Source organism: Dipodomys merriami, unplaced genomic scaffold (genome assembly GCF_024711535.1).
Source record: "Dipodomys merriami isolate MVZ:Mamm:240054 unplaced genomic scaffold, mDipMer1.0.p SCAF_177, whole genome shotgun sequence".
NCBI classification, from domain to species: domain Eukaryota; kingdom Metazoa; phylum Chordata; class Mammalia; order Rodentia; family Heteromyidae; genus Dipodomys; species Dipodomys merriami.
The window spans coordinates 403,990-424,054 of record NW_027203126.1 but is presented as its reverse complement, the minus strand read 5'-3'; the positions used below and the strand labels follow the sequence as shown (position 1 = coordinate 424,054).

Below are 20,065 nucleotides of genomic sequence, written 5' to 3'. Positions count from 1 at the left end.
GAAGTTTGTGAGACTGTCCCCCTTAACTTACAGCTAGGTGTGATGATGCATGCCTGTGCTCCTAGCTATGGAGGAGGCTGAGGTTGAAAAGACTGGTTCTAGGCCAGAAACAGTCAGACAGAAAAGGTTGTAAGTCCATTTCAATGAAAGAAACTGGGTAAGGTGTCATGTTCCTGTCATCCTAGCTACAGCCAGAAGGTTAAACACTGGAGAATCAGGGCCTAAGTGAGTGTGCGCTCATGCAGGAAGTGAGATCCTAGCTCAAAAATAACCAGTACAAAAAAGGGCTGGAGGCATGGCTCAGTGGTAGAGCACCGATCTAGCCAAGCATGAAACTCTTGGGTTCAAACTCCAAACCCTAGAATCTCAAAAAATAAACAACAAAAAAAAAGATGAGGAGTCTAGAAAAGTGTCTGCTATCCTGAGTTAAGGGGTAAACACAAAACATAGCTTCTTGGACAATGAGGATCAAGGAATTATTTGCACATACTTTTGTCTGTGCAAGTCTGTGACTTATTTGCACACGTGTGAGAGTTAAAGTCCTAAACTCAGCAGGAACTCTCAGTGGGGAAGATGTTGGCCCTTAGGGCTGGGGGAAGGCTCCCGGCTCCTCACCCGCTCACCTTAGGCTCACTCTCAGCATCCATGCTGCTGAGGATGCAGCGACACAACTTCTCGAACCGCTATGGAGACAGAAAGGGGATTAGAGACTCCCAATGAACCTGAATGTGGGAAAGGGGGTGGAAGGAACGCAAGTGTGGTGGGGACTGGCACAGGCAGGCAACACATCACACTTAGTTCCTTCTTACAGATGTGGAAGTTGAGGACCGGAAGGCTAAGGACAGAGTCTCAAACTGGTGGCCTATAGGCTGGATGAGCCTTCCAAATGTGTTTGAGAAATGTATGTATTACACATAGAAATCCAGGATAGGGCTTCTTTTGGAAAACTGGGCCTGGATTCCTGCAGCCTGGCAGCTGTCTGCTGACGAGCGCTCTGCAGTCTGTCATGCTGTAAGCAGCAGGGACACTGAGTTCTGCTCAAAGCTCATTGTTGTGGTACTCTGAGCTACTTCTCACTGTATCATTGCTTTGATCCTGACACAAAAAAGGAAAGTGGAAGCAGGCAAACAGATTGCACTGTGGCTATGGAAGCCCTAGATCCACCCTGAAAACTGTGGTTCCCAAAGTTTCCCCGCTCTTAATGGAGTTTGTCTGTACCTATCCTCATGACTGTGTGGTCTTTCTTGGGTTCTCCTTCCTCTCCTACTGGGCTAGGAGTGCCATGAGGGTATACAACTTGTCTGTCTGGTTTCCTTGCAGGACCTCAAGGGTATGCTCAGCACTGAGGTGCCTACTGCCTTCCTGAGGATATGTTTCCTAGTTAATCTAATCCCCAAAATGCAGATTGGTATGTTTGGTTTGGTTTACAGGATGTGAAAGAAAAATCAAATTAGCCACAAGCTTTGACATATTAAAACATCAAGCATAAAAAGACCCAGATCTCCAGCATCTCTTAAAAAAAATCAAGAGTACGGGTCCTCTGCCTCAGTACCTGACTAGCATAGACTACTCCCTGAAACCTGTCGGCCACTGACTATTGTGATTCCTACTTTACATGGTACTTTGTCCCAGGCTGCACAGCTCCTAAATGCATCATAGTCCTGCTCAGGCTCGTTGGGCATAATCTCTGCAGGTTCCAAGAAAACAAAGGGGGCAGGTGAAGGGGTAAAAATGCCTTTCTCCCAGAGGTGCTCTAAGAACAAATGAGTTTGTATCTAAAAAGTACTTATACAAAGCCTGGTATGCTTATTCTTATGACTTACCTCATTATCTTCTTTGATTCTGAATATGAACAGCAGTTTTCTGGCAGTCTTAAAAATACAAAGTGCACTTCTTTTACTGAATCCAGAGTCATCTGCTTTAAAAAACTCATCAATCTCTCTCCTACGGAAGAAAGGGTTAAAGAAAAGGCATTTTTCATTAGGAGCTCATGATTGCTGGAAGGCTTTCTAAGCACTCTAAGGGAAAACTCATTTGTCTTTTCTCTTTTTGTCAGTACTAAGGATTGAACTCAGGACCTGGACTGGACACTGTCTCTTCGTGTGTGTGTGTGTGTGTGTGTGTCTGTCTTGGATACTATCACTGAACTTTGTTGCTTAAGGCACAATGGAGCCACAGCTAGAGAGAGAGAGAGAGAGAGAGAGAGAGAGTGTGTGTGTGTGTGTGTGTGTGTGTGTGTGTGTGTGTGTGTGTGTGTGTGTGTGTGTGTGTGTGTGTGTGTGTGTGTGTGTGTGTGTGTGTGTGTGTGTGTGTGTGTGTGTGTGTGTGTGTGTGTGTGTGTGTGTGTGTGTGTGTGTGTGTGTGTGGCTTGGATACTATCACTGAACTTTGTTGCTTAAGGCACAATGGAGCCACAGCTATTTCCGGCCTATTGGTGCTTCAGCTGGAGGTAAGAGTCTCACGAACTTTTCTGCCCAGGCTACCTTTGAACCATGATCCTCAGATCTCAGCTTCCTGAATAGTTACAATGACAGGCATAAGCCACCAGCACTTGACATTTGTTTTCTACTACTTGGGAGCAAGAGAAACATGCTGCAGAATTCCTGGCACCTACCTAATATCTCTGTGCAGGCTTCTCCGACACAAGAAACTGCGCACGTGGGCCTGAATCTCCACAGCCGCACGCTCCCGCTCCTTCTGCACCAGCCGCTCTTCTCGGGCCTGCCGGGCTCTATCGATGAACCACGCTCGTGAGGTCTGAGATACTGTGAACATGTTTGCTAGCTGGCACAAACCCTGCAAGGCAGACAGTGAAGAGCTGCTGGAGACCAGTGGGTGAAAAACATCCACAGAAAGGGGCTTGAGTGCAAAGGCAGCAGGGACCTATTCACCATTCTCAGGCACAAGTGCTAACCTCCCACTCACTCCATGACCCAGGGAGCTATAGCCTGTATGAAACAATGACCTTTTCTTGAGAGAAAATGCATAGTGCCTGGCATAGAAGGACAGGCAAAGGTCTGTACAAGTTTAACAAGTAAATAAGGCCTGAATTAATCCTATCCATAAGGCTCCAATTCAAACCAGGTATCCTGTTGCATTTTCTGCAACGGGCCACTGTATTTTGTGTGTGTGGGGAGAGGGGTCAACAATTAAACAGTGACCTTCCACTTTTGTTGTTGTTGTTGTTGGTCATGGGTCTTGAACTCTGGGCCTGAGTGCTGTCCATTAGCTTTTCAGCTTAAGGCTAATGCTCTACCACGTGAGCCACAATGCCACTTCTGGTTTTCCGGTGGTTAATTGGACATAAGAGTCTCACAGACTTTCTTGCCCGGGCTGGCTTTGAACTATGATACTCAAATCTTAGCCTGAGTAGCTAGGATTATAGGCTTAAGCCACCGGCACCCAACTGCCAGGTAAATCTTGAGGGAAAACTCAAATACAATTATATTGTCAGCATTATCTTAGTCATCCACTCACTGAACAAAAGGTTTCTATGTTGTGGCTGAACACATACACACAGAGAACAAGTCTTTTTTTGAAACTGGGGCTTGAACTCGGGGCTTCATGCTCTCACTCAGCAGTTTTACTCATGGCTGGCACTCTTCCATTTGAGCTACACCTGATTCTAGCTTTCTGTTGGCTAAGTGGATTTTTTGGATTTGTCTACCCAGCATAGCTGGGAACTGGGATCCTCAGATCTTTCCTGAGTGGCTAGGATTATGTGAGTCACCAGGACCCGGCTTTTTATTTTTTCACAGTGGCCATTTTAATATTAAAAAAGCAAAAGGTGCTGTGCATGATTTCAGAATGTAGAATGGTCCCACTTACGGGTCACTTGTTCCCAAATCCTTACTGCTTCCACACTGGTGGATTTTACAGCACAGTTGCTCATGTCCACAGTCAGGTACTTTGCTGGGCAGAGGCCTCTAAAGGACATTGTGTGGTGATCATTTAAGCACGAGTAACCATCCTTCCTCTCCAAGGGAGGCTTATGTTAGCAGTCAGAGGCAGACCTCATCGATGCATACAGTCTCCATACTGAGATGATTTCTTTAGGGGCTTCATAAGTTTGCCATTCTATCCAAAACACATAATCAACCCAGCTGACAAAAATACTGAATTATTCAGAAATCTAGACTTTTGGAAAAACATCTCTTCCCACCTTTTTCTCTCATCTTCTCTTGGCAGTACTGGGGTTTGAACATATGGCCTCATGCTTGCTAGGCAAGCACACTACCACTTGAGCCATATTCTGGTTTCTATAAAAAGCTTCTCTTTAGCAGGATAATTCACTCAAAGCAACAACTGGAATGAAACTTCTTTACATGCTAGGTTCCTACCACATGACCACAGCCAAAGGATCTGCTGCCCCTACTCAGCACTGACTCCTACCTGTCAACAAATACAAGTTGGCCTATCATCGGTTATTTCTGAAACGAATGAACAGAGCCTGGCTAGCCACAGGAGGGGAAAAGGCAGCTGTCTTTCAGTCTTTCCACCCAACTGCCCACCCTCCTGAGTCTGGATAACTCACCCGAGGACCTGCCTATATAGCAGAGACACTAAGTAACCATTAGTGATCTTCCACAGGACACTCAGTGGAGGACAGCATCTTGCTTCAAAGGAGCTTGTGCTTCCTGGTAGAAGCAGAAGGAAAAAAAATCCAGACTTAGGAGTAAGCTTTACAGGTGGGGTGATCTGTCTGAACATAAGTAATTAATATAGTGTCATGATTAAACACACTCTTGTCCTCTTCAATGCATCATCTGTTTAGACTCTTACTTTCCTATTTTCTAGTACCTATAATTTTGGAAAAAGGCTGAAAATCATCCCAAATAAATTACTGAATGAAAGCTAGATATAATAAGCAAAAAGAAAAGATAGACTGTTAAAAAGCCACTGAAGATGTTTAATTGGTGTGTGTGTGCTGATCCTGGGACTTGAACTCAGGGCCTGAAGAAAAGATACTGTTAAAAAGCCACTGAAGATGTTTAATTGGTGTGTGTGTGCTGGTCCTGGGACTTGAACTCAGGGCCTGAAGAAAAGATACTGTTAAAAAGCCACTGAAGATGTTTAATTGGTGTGTGTGTGCTGGTCCTGGGACTTGAACTCAGGGCCTAAAGAAAAGATAGACTGTTAAAAAGCCACTGAAGATGTTTAATTGGTGTGTGTGTGTGTGTGTGTGTGCTGGTCCTGGGACTTGAACTCAGGGCGTAGGCACTATCCCTGATCTTTTGTGTTCAAGGCTAGTGTTCTATCACTTGAGTCACAGCTCTACTTCTAGCTTTATTTTTTTTCTTGGTGCTTAAATGGAACTAAGAGTCTCACAGATTTTCCTACCCAGACTAGCTTCAAACTTCAATCCTCAGATCTCAGCCTTCTAATTTGCAGCTAGGATTACAGATGTGAGCCACTGGCACCTGGCACTGTTTAACTTTTTTTTCTTTCCCCCAGTCCTGGGGCTTGAACTCAGGGCCTAGGCACTGTCCCTAAGCTTCTTTTGCTCAAGGCTAGTACTCTATTACTTGAGCCATGGCATCACTTCCAGCTTTTTCTGTTTACATGGTGCTGAGGAATTGAACCCAGGGCTTCATGCATGCTAGGCACTCTACCAGTGAGCCATATTCCCAGCCCTATGTTTAAAATTTTTAATGATATGGGAAAACTCTTGTGCCTTAGAAGTAAAAGAAGAGCTGCTAGTAAAACAACATGATCCTGATTATCTAATGGAAAAGGAAATTGAATGCACACAGCACAAAAGCTGCTGTAAAATATGCTAACATGTGACTGGTTAAGGGTGAGGCCTGGCTCTACCTAAAGCACTGTGGGGTCTGGAGGCAGAAGAGTGATCATTTTATGGTAGGGGGATTGATTCCTTGCTTCTATTTTCTAAACTTTCCACAGAAAGCACATGGTAAGCTGGCACAGCAACCGAAGAAGTACTGCTTTGGAGTCACACAGCTGGAGGCAGAGCCAGTTCTTGGCTATCAGTACTGTCAGTTGAGTTATAGTCTGTGTGTATAAGAGAGAGAGAGAGAGAGAGAGAGAGAGAGAGAGAGAGAGAGAGAGAGAGAGAGAGAGTGTGTGTGTGTGTGTGTGTGTGTGTGTGTGTGTGTGTTAGTGAGGTTTGAATTTAGGGTTTCATACTTGCTTGGCTGGGCCTCTATCACTCAGGCTATACCTCTAGCCCTGCTTTTGGCTGGTTATTTTGGAGATGGGGTCTCAAGGACTTCTCTGTCCAGGCTGGATTCGAACTACAGTCCTCCAAATCTCAACTTCCTGAATAGCTAGAATTATAGGTGTGAGCCACTGGTGCCCAGCTAGTCTTTATTTCATTAGTCGGCTCAGAGGTCTACCATGAGGTCTATGGGATGATGTGTATCGAGTTCCTACTGAGGTGCTGACAGAGCACAGTCAATATGGCTAATTCATGGTTCATTATTCTTATGAACACTAGTTTGTAAAAAAAAAACAAAAAACAAAAAACAAACCTTTTTCCAAAGCTCCCAACTGTAATTACTAAGGTTCTTAGGCTCCTTTTTTTTTTTTTTTTTAAACTTTTTTCCTATCTTTGAGTGGACTAAAGTTTATCTGTCCTAGTGCTTGGGCTATGAGCCCCTGGTCCTGTTTTAACAGCAGAACAGCTACACCCTCCTGAAAGGTGCATATGAACAGGGCTCAAGCCCTGAGCACAATACAATATTCTCTCTCCATATGTCCTGTTTTTTGGTAAGTGGGGGCATGGCAGGATGACATGGAGATCACACGAGAAAACTTCTTCCCAACAGAAAAATAAAAGGTTGTATACAAACTGCTCCTAAGTATGTGTAAGACTATCTCAAAACCTACTTCTCTCAGGAGTCCTCCTAGAATATAATCCCTTCCTTGAGATGAGCATTCCCAAAGCAATGTTTCTATGTTGGTTTCTGTTTACAATAATAATCTATGCTTTTCAGCTTTTCTTATCCTTCCCTATATACTTCCTTTACTTGCATATTACAGTCATCAATTGAAAAAAACACATCCCTATTAAGTACTTATTTGGCAACATGCCAGAGACTCCAAGTCTGAATTAGGGGCACTGGCTCAGAAAAAGTAGCCTTGGTTTTTTTTGTTCTGATTCTACCTCTCATTTCACTAAGTTAACTTATCTACTACTCTAGACTTTAGTTTATCAGTAAATTGAAGATAGTAACAGTACTTATGTCCTACAGTTACTAAAAGCATTGGGTGAAATATTTACTATTCTTGTACCTGAATTTAGTCACTAAACATAAATGTGAAATTAGCAACAAGGGCTATTAGAAAACATATGGCATGTAAGCTTTACTCTATTGTCCTTACAGAGAACACAACTCAGTTAAGAGAAATAAAATCCTACAGCTAGAAAGGCTGGAAAACAAGAGGGAGGCTAGTGGTAACAAATATCATTTGAAAAGGGAATGAGTGGAAGTTCCTAAGTGTCAAGTCTTTTCTAAGTAATTGCCTCTAATAAGGGCAGCAACTATGTGAGAGGACCACACAGTTAGACCAGGTTAGTGGGAGGGACAAGCTTTTAATACTAACAAAACAGGATTCAAACTCTGTATTTACTTCTATATTCCAATGAGACTTGCTTCAAAACATTAGCCTTTTCTGGATAAAGCCAATTTTAAGAAAAATACACAACAGCGCTGGGCAAGGCATTGCACACTTGTGAACTCAGCACTCAGGAGGTGGAGGAAGGGCTGGTAGTTTGAAGCCAGCCTGGGCTACATAGTCAGACTTTGGGGAGAAAAAGAGAAAAGACTCTGGACAATCCTGAATATCATCCTAAAATGAAGTACCATATATACTAACCGCAGAGTGACTTTTTTCTTTATGGTGAGATTTGACCATCATTTGTTAAGAACAGGCAATGTATCAGATACTACACAGATATTTAACCCTGTCTTCAAAAGCTCTGTACTATCAGATCGAACAGTCTAAAATCTTAAGTTCAAGAATGGGCAACAGGACTTGGAGAAACCATCAGTAACACTAGCTATCATTTACTGATAGCTACAGCCTATTTAGATGGTTGCTATCTATCATCGTTCCCACTTTCGATGGGGAAAATGAAATGCGGAGAGCACAAGACTTGCCAGAGTTCCCTCGACTCCCGAATTAGAACCCCCAAGCAATTATTTATTGGCCCAGAGTTCCCCCATTAAAAGCACAACAAAGAAGCTGAGAATGCACGGCTGCCCGGGAGCCTACGTTTGGGAGTCAAATTACAATCAAGTCTTTATTAGACACTGAGCGTCCAGTGTGGTACTAAAACACTCTGTGAAACGATCTAAGGACTCTTTTTTAGAGAGGCAGAAACAGGGTCAGGGAGGTGAGTGGACTCACCCAAGGTCACACAGCGAGGGACTAGGATTCGAACTCCAGTTTGGGTGACTCCCGACGCCCAGCGTCTTTCCTCGGCACCAACAACCAAAGTAACAAGTTCTTTTCGCCCAGCATTAGTCCGATACTAAAAGCCTATCGCCTCAAGGATGAAAAGAGACGGAAAGGGCTGAGGAGAGATGATGTCTGGATCACGAATGCCAGCGACTCCGATCGGGCCAGACACGAACTCGGCCCCGGCCCCACCGCCCTGAACGCCGCGGCCCACTACCCGAAGGATCGGTCGCCCTATTCCCCACTCGCTACCCTTTATCCGCTCGAGGCCCCGCGTCCGGGGGTCCGGGCCTCAGCTGCCGCCGGCCGCCTCAGCCCAGTATCCCCGAAACCTGCCAGCCCCGGGGCAGCGGCCGATGCACCACCGCCATCTTGCCCCGGGTGTTCGCTCTGCAGGTTCCGCCTGGAAACTAAGTTTCCGGTTCTGGGAAACAACAGTTCCGCAGAGCTTATTTTGCTTGGTCAAGAAAAATTCCCTGCATCTCCTGCCCCCCAACACCCCCATGTCTTTCGAAACATTCAGGAATAGGCTACATTCCTGACCCAGCCGAGAGGAGGTGACACCTTATTTCTTGTCGCGAAGGTTGGTGGGGGGGGGAAAAAGCAGTCGATCGCCACCGGACACTTTAAGCTGGTGCTCTCTGCGGGGCGGAAGTGAGATCGCAACAGCGGAAGTTCCCGCCCACGGCCCCGCCTCCGCCTCCGGCTCCGGCAAGCAGGGAGTTTCCTGCCTCTCAGTCGGGATTTGGAGACTCCGGCGTCCTCCGGCTTTTCATGGTGAGGAGGGCGGTGCCCCTGGGCTGGGGCGGCCGCGGGAGCCCGGCGCCGGCGGAGTGGAGGGTGTGGGGGCCGCTGGGTCGGGTGCGGAGGGGTCTGGGGTGGTGGGGTGGCTGTGGGTAGGGGACGGGTCGGGGGCGACGCCGGAAGTGGGGGGGGGTGGAGAAGGGCTTTGAGTGGAGAAATGGTGTCTGTGTCTGGCAGTCTGGGTCTGTCCGTCCGTCTCCTTGGCTGGTAGGGATCCTGGGAGGAGTTGTAGGGGGCTTGTAGGTCGCTGTGGCGGACGTGAGCCGAAGGGTCCCTAAGTCTTGAGTGGAGGATGGTGGAGAACAAAGAGACAACAGGCATTGGGTGTTCAACGTGAGGGTTTTGAGGGATGGTGGGTGAAGGGGTGAGGTGAGCATCCTTGGTGCGAAGCGGTTGGGGTCTTGGAAGCCCGCAGGCGAGGGCGAGTCCCTTCCGGGCTTGGAATCCGGGGACGGGCTCTGCCAGCCGTCTGAGGTCAGGGTACCTTCGCCCTCGAGTCTATAGCCACACCGGCGGCCGCCTGGCTGCCTCCTCTTCTAAGTCACTTTCCTTGAGGCGGGTGCGTGGCCACACCTCGGGATAGCTCACCTCGCAGTCTCAGCTGTGGGAAGGTTTCTGTTGACTTCAGCTCTTGAATAGCTTTTTTTGTTTGTTTGCTTGTTTGTTTTTGTCCTCGGGTGTAGATGACCAAAGATCAGCCTGAATAGAGTCTCGTTCCTCCTCCGCTGACCACTCCCCTAAGCAGATCCAGTTTTCAGAAGAAAGATCAACTCCAAGCTGAAGAAAAATGACTTAAATCGATTTGAATTCGCTTTTCCATTTTGTGCAAAAGAAACCCCCATCTCAGGGAAGGGAGGCTGCCTAAACAGGTGGTTCTAGTAACTGTGGTCTCCAGGCCAGCAACAGATATCACCTGGGTGCTAGTTAAAAATGACCAAATCTTCAAAGCCTTGCCACAGACAGCCTGGTGGTAGTGGTGGGGGGGAGGGGGTTGGAGCCTGTAGGTATGTGTTCCTTGCAGAGACTGGTGATTTATCGATTTGGGCTGTGAAATGAGAAGGGGGTATATGAATCGAATGGAGAAGGCACTGATAGTTTTCATTGTTGGTTTTCTTCCCTAAAAAGTAGGATTGGTAACAACAATGTAGACTCTTTGAGCTAAATAGGTTAGAAATGTTGTATGCTAACCAGAAAAGAAGAACATCCATTGGGAATTATCACTTACTGTCTTATAAGCAAGTTGTGGGTGCAGAATAATGTTATAGTTAGGTAGTTGATGTGGTATGGTTTGGTAGATATGAAACAGACTTTTCTGAGTTATAGCAGAACCCTCAGTTTGGGGAACTGTTACACCTACCTTTAGCCTAGTGTTTGTTAAACTTCCCTGCAGTAAGAATTCCCCCTTCCCCAAGCCCTATTTGGTTGTTTGTTTCTTCTCTCAGATCCCTTGTGGTTTTTCGGTCAAGAGCTAGTTTCACAAACAACTTACTTAACTTGGTGATACTGAGCCCCAGCAATACATCTGAATCACCTGAAGAGCTTTTTAAACACCAGCTACTGAGCTGTTGCTTCTCCCCCTCCTTGAGAGTCTGATTAATTGACCAGGGGTTTAACCCAGGCAGACACCAGCCTTTTTTTTTTTTTTGTGCTGGCACTGGGGCTTGAACTCAGAGCCTGGGTGCTGTCCCTTAGCTTTTCCACTCAAAGTAAGCACTTTATCCCTTGAGCCACAATGTCACTTCTGACTTTTTAGTGGTTTAATCGAAGAGAAGAGTCTTAGGGATTTTCCTGCCCAGGCAGGCTTTGAACCATGATCCTCAGATCTCAGTCTCCTGAGTAGTTAGGATGACAGGTGTGAGCCACTGATGGAGTGGCACTGTCATTTTTTAAAAGCACACACAAGTGACTAGCAACCAGGGCTGGGAACAGCTGGTCTTAAAGCTTGAGGGATAGAAGGGAAACTAAGCTAGGTGCCAAGTGCATTACCATTAGGTTAATTGCATGTCTAAACATCAGGAAGAAAGTGGTAGAACTGGGGTTGCAATCCAAATGTGCAGGGCTCTCAATCATTTCCCTCTGTGCACAGATACACACACTCACATTCACACATGAGATAGTATTACAGACATAGGTCTTTGTTCCTATCATCCTTATCCTTGCCCAACTTTCTCTTCAAGTCAATTATTTTCCATTTTTAGCTGATTTCTTTTTGTGTTGGTTGGGAGGCTTGAACTCATGGCTCTGGTACTGTCCTTGAGCTCTTTTGCCCAAGGCTAGCTCTCTGCCACTTTGAGCCACAGTGCCACTTCCAGTTTTCTGGTGGTTCATTGGAGATGAGAGTCTCATGGATTTTCCTTCCCAGGCTGGCTTTGAACTGTGATCCTCAGTCTCAGCCTCCTGAGTAGCTGGGATTACAGGTGTGAGCCACCAGGGCCTGGCCCTTTAGCTAATTTCTATTTTTGCACAGTTGCTTCCTGTGACGCTGAAGCTGTGAAGTGAGGTTTGATTTTATTTATGGTGCTTTGGTTTGTTTTTAATGCACGGGCCAATAGAGCAAGAGTTAGTCTAAGAGCTTCTTCAAGACCACTGAGTTAATTATAGCTTAATTAAGGGTTACAGAACTTTTTAGCACAGAGCATTGCAATATTGGCTGCACATTAGAATCACTCGGTGGAACTTAAAAATTCTGTTGCCTAGGCCAAACTCCCATTGGCAGCAGAGTCTCAGTGAGTAGGACCAGATATTAGTAACATTAGTATCTTAGTATCTTTTTTGTTTTGCTGGTACCAAGGTTTGAACACAGGACTTCATACTTGTCCAGCTTGCTTTTGGCACTTAAACCTTTGAACCATGCCTCTAGGCCAGCTTTTTTGCTGTATTTGTTTTGTTAGCCTTGGGGCTTGAACTTGGTACTGCCCCTGAATTCTTTTGTTCAAGGCCAGCTCTGACTACCACTTTGAGCCACAGTGCCACTTCTAGTTTTCTGGTGGTTAACTGGAGATAAAACTTTTATAGACTTTCCTATCCAGGTTGGCTTCAAAATGTGATTCTCAGCTCTCAGCCTTCTGAGTAGCTAGGGTTACAGGCATGAGCCACCAGTGCCCGGCTTGCTGGATAATTTGAAGATGGAGTCTCAAAGACTTCTCTGCCCAGACAAGCTTTGAACCTTAGTCCTTCAGATCTAAGCCTCTTGAGTAGCTAGGATTATAGGAGTGAACCACTGGTGTTCAGCTTTGGAAATCAGTATTATTTCAATTCTTTATTTTGCTGGTACTGGGCATGAGCTTAGGATTTTGCATTTGCTCAGCTTGCTTTTTACGGCTGACTCTCAACCACTTGAGCTGTACCTCCTGATGTTTGGGTTTTTTCCTTGGTTAATTGGAGATGGAGGAGTTTAACAGACATTTTGCTGCTTGAGCTCACTTAAAACCATGATCCTGCAGACCTCACGCCACTGGCACCTGACAACATCAGTAGTTTTTAAAATTCCCTCTAGTGACTCCATTGTGAGACCTGGTAGACAGTTGTTATTTTGATTTTTTTGGGGGGGGGGTCTGGTCATGGGGCCTGAACTCTGGGCCTGGGCGCTGTCCCTCAGCTCTTCAGCTCAAGGCTAGCGTTCTACCACTTGAGCCACAGCACCACTTCCCGGCTTTTTTCTTTTTGCTTATGTGGTGCTGAGGAATCGAACCCAGGGTCTCATGCATGCAAGGCAAGCGCTCTGCCACTGAGCCACCTTCCCAGCCCCCAGTTGTTGTTTTGAATCAGCAGTAGCAGTACTGAGGGCAGACAGGCAAGAGATGAGCCTTGGTTTGCCTATCTTATTGGAATAAACTGATTGAATCCAACAGCAATATCTTAAGTATTAGTGAGTTCACTGTTTCTTGCAACCAAGTTTGCTCTCTTGTTCCCTCTCTCTCTCTTAGCCTCATGAATAATGAAATCAAACCTTTGGAAGGGCACTGGGGTAACAGGATCCCTGGGAACAGCAGGAGGGCCTCCTGGGGAGAGTGGCAATGATAGTGCACTGCTTTGTGTCCTCAGTTCACTGTAGCTTGGGCTAAGGGACTTGTTTGTTTTGTGCCAGTCCTGAGGTTTGAACTCAGGACTTGGACTCTGCCCCTGAGTTTTTTTGTGTGTTCAGGCTGGCACTCTTACCACTTGAACCACACCTCCATTCCTGTTTTTTGTTTGGTGGTGTAGTGGAGATGAATCTTACAGACTTTCCTGCTCAGGCTGACTTTGAACCTCTATCTTCAGTTCTCAGCCTTCTAAGTAGCTAGGGGTACAGGTGTGAGTCACCAATGCCTGGCTGGACTGAGGAACTTGATCAGCCACTGCCAGCTCCCCAAGAGCACCCTCCTGGTATTTGGGTTTTTGCTGTGCTGATCTGGAGTCATCGGCCAGATCAGGAAGGCTTCTGCCTTTGTCTTGTAGTAATTCAGTCTTCAGTCTGTCATTAGAGCTGGGAACAGTCTCCAAAGAGAAGCTAATTGGAGATTTTGAGAGCATTCCAAATAATAAATGAGTGTTTCCTGTCTGAGTGTTTACTCAGAGCCATGGGCTAAACTGAGTAGTACTTCCTCTAGTCTCCTTCACGGCAGGGATAGGAGTGCATTGCCCCAGCTGATAGATAGGACTAGATTCAGGTATCTCACCCACACCCCCAAGCTATAAAGTGGCAGAGTTGGGGGCTTAAATACAGGCCTGACTCCCCAGTCCTTAACTACACATTGCTTCTTTTCTCAGGACTTTTTGTGGGGTATATGTATGTGTATGCATGCATACGTATGTATGTACTGGTACTTGAACTCAGTATGTAATGGTACTTGAACTTAGGGCCTAGCTTTTCTGCTCAAGACTAGTGCTCTCTCTTGAGTCATAGCTCCATTTCTGGCTTTTTGGTGGTTACTTGAAGATGAGCGTCTCACAAACATTCGCACATAGGCTGGCTTTGAACCATAATACTCAGATCTTAGTCTCCTGAGTAGCTAGGATTACAAGTGTAGCTCTCTTTTTGTATTTTTTTTTTGGGGGGTCCGGTCATGGGGCCTGAACTCTAGGCATAGGCGCTGTCCCTCAGCTCTTCAGCTCAAGGTTAGCGCTCTACCACTTGAGCCACAGCACCACTTCCGGGTTTTTTCTTTTTGCTTATGTGGTGCTGAGGAATCGAACCCAGGGCCTCTGGCATGCAAGGCATGCGCTCTACCACTGAGCCACCTTCCCAGCCCCTGTTTTTTTTTTTTTTTTTTAAAGAAAGGAGATGGGCTGGGTGCTTGTGGCTCACACCTGCAATCTTAGCTACTCAGGAGACTGAGATCTGAGGACTGCAGTTCAAAGCTAGCTTGGGTAAGGAAGTCTGTGAGACTTATCTCCAATCAACCACCAGAAAACTGGAAATGGAGCTGTAGCTCAAAGTGTTATAGAACTAGCCTCGAGCAAAAAAGCTCAGAGACAGTGCTCCAAAAAAGAAAGAGATGGCACTTTTTTTTTTGGTCATGGGCTTGAACACTGGGCCTGGGCACTGTCTCTTAGCTCTTCAGCTCAAGGTTAGCATTCTGTCACTTGAGCCACACCACCACTTCCCATTTTCTGGTGGTTTATTGGAGATAAGGAGTCTCATGGACTTTCCTGCTTGGACTGGTTCTGAACTGCAATCCTCAGATCTCAGCCTCATGAGTAACTAGGATTACAGCGTGAGCCACCGGCACCTGGCCTGAGATGGGACTTCTCTTATTTACAAATCATGGTTCTAAATATGCCAAGCATGAGGGATTCTGGACTAGCTTATCACTGACTCCATTCCTGGCTTTGAGAAGTGACTAGCATTCTTTGTGCCAGGGTACCTTTTGTTGTTGCTTTGAGATAGGTCTGGCTGTGTAGCTCAACCTCTTGAGTATTGGAATTACAGGTGTGCACCACCACATCTGTCTGGGTCCTGGTATCTGAATCCCCAATATGGAAATGACAGTAACTACTAGCATCGTTTGGATTTCCCAGTCACATGTGGTGGTACTAATGAAGGGGGGATGGCTTCTAGAGCTGGTAGCAGCGATCTCTGCCATGACCAGAGGGGGACCCACATGCATCCAGCTGTACACTTAAAGGACACTTCATGAAGGTTTTGACAGCTCTAAATATGCATGTGCAGTAAATGTTGAGTCTTTTTTTGTCTGTTTTATGACTCCATACAAGATGATGGGCCATGTCCTATGAACATATAAATGGTGTAGATTTAGATTTGCAAAGGATGCTAGAAAAGTATTTCCATTTTTGGATCTATTTCCTTTAGCGCCCCCCCCCCCCCCCCGCAAAAAAAAAAAGATTCAAAAAACCCAAATCACAGGACGATAAAACTCTTTTTCCCTCTAGGTTTCTTCCTAGCGGCCATTTCTGTCATCCCATAAGCTCACCTGGGTGGGGTGTCTGCTCTGCTGCCACAGGAGAACTGAGGCAGCTCAGCTGGAGCCTTTGCCAGCACGCCTTGTTCCGGTGTTTTCACTTGAGCAGCAGCTACAATTTCTTGAGAAAATATTTCCTTCTCTTTCACACCAAGGGGTCCTGACGCAAGGGATTCCAGGCCTCCCTGGGGGCTGGAGGGCGGGAGGCCTGCCCGCAGAATGTGGAACTGGGAGGTGCCTGGAGCTGCCTGTGGCTCACTCTTACTTCGCGGTCACAGGTCATCCCTGTGTCAGCCCCTCCCCTGCTGGCAATGCCGTTCTTGCCTTACCAGTCATAAATACGTCACCTTTGCTATGGGAAATCTTTCTGGAAAAGATAGAAAGGCATCAAAGTCATTTTCCAGAATAGTTAAAAAAAACTAGCTGGGCGTTAGTGGTGCACACCTTCAACCCCAACATTGGAAACACTTTGAGGCACGAGGACCAGAATTTTTGAGGTCAGCCTGGGCTATACAATGAAACCTTATCTCAGAAAACCCACACACAGAAAGTAATGTTCTGTGCTGTAAGTGCCGGCTTGTCTGAAATCACCTGCTGCTCGCCAATTCTGTTGGGTGTGCCTCTGGATTGCGTGGAGAGAGGGCAGGAAGGCATCTGGGAAAGGATTCCGGATTCTGGGTGGGCTTGGAGGGAGGGGCTTTGCTCTGTGTTGTCTGCTGTGCTGCTGGCTAATTCCGTGGCTCCCGTTTGTGATTCCTGTCTGGAAGGTGGAAGGACAGACAGGTGAAGCCATCATTGGCAGAGGCAGCTGAGCCTTGCATTAGCCAGCTTAAGGGGTGTGGTGGTGTGTTCTCGCGTTTTGGATACTGTTCATGTTTTTTGGTATGTGTTCAGACACGATTGTGGGATGGTCTTGTTTTTGTCTTGTGGCAACACAGCCCCAGAGCGGCCTTGTCTGATGGTGAAGTCCTGGGAAATTGTTCCTGTTCTTGGGAAAGGCTGGGCTTGCCCTTGACCATCAGAGGTGCTTTTTGCTTTCTCAGTGCTAGGCCCCAGACATCTCCTGCTGTGAACTTCACAGAATCATTCTAAAAAGCTTTTTCTTGAAGTACGTATGCAAGTGCCAGTCTACTTTCCCATGCCTGCTTAGCTCGGGCATTTATGTCTGTCTGCTCTGTGTGTGTGTGTGTGTGTGTGTGTGTGTGTGTGTGTGTGTGTGTGTGTGTGTGTGTGTGTGTGTGTGTGTGTGTGTGTGTGTGTGTGTGTGTGTGTGTGTGTGTGTGTGTGTGTGTTTGTGTTTCTCTCAATGTCTCTTGCTCTCCTTTCTTTTGTGCTGGTCCTAGGGCTTGAATTTAGGGCCTGGGTGGGCACTGTCCCTGAGCTTTTTTGCTCAAAGCTAGTGCTCTACCTGACCCACAGCTTCACTTCTGGATTTTTGGTAGTTAATTGGAGATAAGAGTCTCACAGACATTCCTGCCCAGCTTGGCTTCAAATTGTGATCCTCAGATCTCATCTTCCAGAGTAGCTAGGATGACAGGCATGAGCCACCAGCACCTGGCTTTGTGTAGCATTGCTGTCAGATCGTCACAGGCTCTGGTGTCTTAGAATTTCTTATTTTTTTGGGAACTTCTAAGAGTTTCTGTTTGTGCATAGAAAACTGCCCTTTAGGAAGCGTTGGGAGTAGGAGCTAGATTGCATTCACATTATAGAAGTGTATTTTCATCTGCAGTTTAGTACAAAGAGGGTGCCTTGAGCTTTCATGGTATGTGGCCGTGAGGGGAGACAGAGGGACCTGGGAAGTACTTTGCTGATGGAGGTAGCCAGGGTGGTTGGTTTATTCTGGCACTGGACAGAAAGGAAGATCTTACAACTCAAGAATTCACAGCAAACTCTTAGTGCCTGTCTAGGTGAGGTGAGACCGTCTAGCTGGGGTTACCCTGCCCCTCCTTGGGGCAGCCGATCCCCTGGCTCCCACTGTTGTTGTCATCCAAGCTTATGTGGTCTCTGACATCAGAAGTCCAGATTTTTTTCCCCCTGTGTTTTCAGCATTAGAAGCAAACTTTTAATTTTTAAATGCCATGAACTGAGCAAACAACCCTGGGGGCCATATGGAGCCCACAGACTGAAAGGAGGTGTTCCAGCCAGGCTCCCTGTGGGTGACCCTATCTTCTCCCCTGGCAGGAAGAGATGTCAGGAGAAAGCGTGGTGAGCTCAGCCGTGCCGGCGGCTGCTACCCGCACCACCTCCTTCAAGGGCGCCAGTCCCAGCTCCAAGTACGTGAAGCTGAACGTGGGTGGAGCCCTGTACTACACCACCATGCAGACGCTCACCAAGCAGGACACCATGCTCAAGGCCATGTTTAGCGGGCGCATGGAGGTGCTCACTGACAGCGAAGGTAAGTCGCCCCACCGCCACGGCAGGGTGCTTGGCTGCACATCCTCCACCACCTGGCACACCCAGGACCCACTTGTCTGCTCAGAAGATGAACAGGTGTGACTGGTGCTCCCTGTCCTCTTGGTGGGCGAGGAGCCCCGAAAGTCCCAGGGAGAATAGGTCCCATCTGGGAGTGCTTGTGAAGGAAGTAAGGTTGGGGTCTGGGCCTGATGATGAGTAGGACTTACCTGGACTGGGGACCTGTTAGTCTTAGTTGATTTGCTGTGTGACTTTGAGAAAGTACTTCCTTCCTTCAGGCCCTGGCCTGCCTTTCGAAAATGGAGATGAGGCTAGGTGTCCTAGTAGTGTCCTTTTAGTTCCCTGACTTCTTTTAGTTCCCTGACTTCAGAGTGATGCTCGGGCCTGGGAGACACATGTTTCTCTGGCCTTCCCTCCCCCCCCCCCCCCCCCAGCACTGGGTCTGACAAAGACTAGTAAGCCTGAATTTGAGCCCTGGCTCCTCATTTAGTCAGTAGTGGGCCTAACCAAGTAGCTTAGTGCTCAAGGTCACATTTTTCTGGTGTGGAGAATGGGTCCACCGATCCTATTCCATGAAGCCATTGGTATGTAGTAGTTGGCGTTCGTCTATTCAGTGCCTTTGTGTGTGTGTGTATGTGCGCATGCACTTGTGTACACACACTCTTGCTGTGGAAAGTCGCATTTGTAGAAGGCAAACAGTTGGTTAAAGTGCTCTTGTGGAACCACCTCCCTGCACCTGGAATAGTCACAGAGCACTGGGCAGGGCGGGGCTCCACCTTTACCTGGTGAAGTGTAAACATCCCTGTCCTTCATTCCTTGGCCTGCATCGCTTGGGCCCCACCTTCCAGGGATGTGCACTTGAGAGAGTGGCAAGTTTTGACTTAGGTGGTAGGCTCGTGGCCCTGGAGTGCCACGTTGCACTCTTTAGTCTGCGCTGCTGGCTAGTTAGGGCATTTCCCTCTGAGTTCTGGAGCAGGCTGGACTGCAGGCAGAGGCCCTGCTGCCTGGTGCCCCGTGAACTTGGGTGTGGGTCAGGCAGTGGTTGAGCATGGTCAGTGGTTTGTGAGTGGGAGGCTCCCCTTTGCCGTGCACCCCCATTGCCCAGGAGGATTTGTGGAAATCAAGACAATAGTGCCCTAGCCACAGAAGGAAGCAGATACTATCTGAGATCCCGGGATTGTTGGGGTTTTTCTTCCTCCCTACCCAGTCCTGAGGGGTGGGGTTCCGGAAGACAGCTGAGTGGCTTTGAAAGCTAAGTGGAGGCCTCTTCCAGAAAGGCCTAATACCATAGATGTCCACTCAGCTGGACAAAGACTACGCATGTGCACCAGCAGGACTGCGCCTGTTCTAAGCCCCTGCTGAAGTATGGCCTTTGCCCAGTGCCACTGGCAGCGGGCTCTGGGAAATCAGTGTGGTCACTGACACACTGAGTGTGTTATGTCTGTACTGTCACTCGAGCCCCCACCCCCTCCTTTCTCACTATGATACTGCTCATGTAATCCTTCCCACATGTGGTGGAAGCTGACTGCCATTCCACTGAGGAGCAAGACTTCAGAAATCCAGTGTCCAGACCATACCATAGGGCTAGAAAACGTGAAGCTGCTGACCCCAGCACTCGCTGCCTCTCAGCAGTCCGCTGCCCAAAGTTTGCTATGGGCTCTGGGGCCGCGCATCACCTGAGCATGTGGCAGCCTAATGGGCCAGCCTCCGTTTTCTTCTTTGTCCCTCTTTTCTCAGTGGTGAAGGAGAAAACCTCGTGGAGTTAGGAGGTTGAAGGAAAGTACTAGAAAGCACTTGACCATGCTCTCAGCTGTTAATGACCTGGTCATCCTGCCTGGGGCAGGGCAGCCAGGAGGAAAAGCCTCATCCTGAGGAGAGCAGGATGAGAAAGGACGTCACTGTGCCCTTCAGAGGAGGGACTGCGGGTCCACATTCTGCTGAGGACATGCTGGCAGTGAGCAGGCCTTCCGGACTCCTCCCCAGTGCTAGAAGTGTGTGTTTGTGTGTGCATACACACCAGTACT

At 47.4% G+C, this 20,065-nt stretch overlaps 2 protein-coding genes across 4 annotated transcripts in view; one reads left to right on the top strand and one right to left on the bottom strand.

Annotated features, from left to right (window-relative positions):
* Positions 1-8,800, bottom strand: part of LOC138829829 (ubiquitin-protein ligase E3B-like) — a 41,504-nt gene extending 32,704 nt beyond the window's left edge. The window contains exons 1-5 of one of the 2 annotated variants that reach the window (XM_070026364.1): positions 8,374-8,800; positions 4,535-4,637; positions 2,615-2,796; positions 1,824-1,944; positions 624-683 (exon numbers count right to left, since the gene is read on the bottom strand). In XM_070026364.1, the coding sequence (XP_069882465.1) occupies positions 624-683; positions 1,824-1,944; positions 2,615-2,775 (342 nt within the window). In that variant the 5' untranslated portion in view covers positions 2,776-2,796; positions 4,535-4,637; positions 8,374-8,800. The remainder of the gene's footprint in view (positions 1-623; positions 684-1,823; positions 1,945-2,614; positions 2,797-4,534; positions 4,638-8,373) is intronic. The other variant, XM_070026366.1, reaches the window with a different exon arrangement.
* A 324-nt stretch (positions 8,801-9,124) lies between these two features.
* The window catches only part of LOC138829828 (BTB/POZ domain-containing adapter for CUL3-mediated RhoA degradation protein 3), a 29,709-nt gene continuing 18,768 nt past the window's right edge, over positions 9,125-20,065 (top strand). For both annotated transcript variants that reach the window (XM_070026363.1, XM_070026362.1), the window contains exons 1-2: positions 9,125-9,201; positions 17,811-18,024. In XM_070026363.1, coding sequence (XP_069882464.1) covers positions 9,199-9,201; positions 17,811-18,024 — 217 coding nt within the window. In that variant the 5' untranslated portion in view covers positions 9,125-9,198. The remainder of the gene's footprint in view (positions 9,202-17,810; positions 18,025-20,065) is intronic.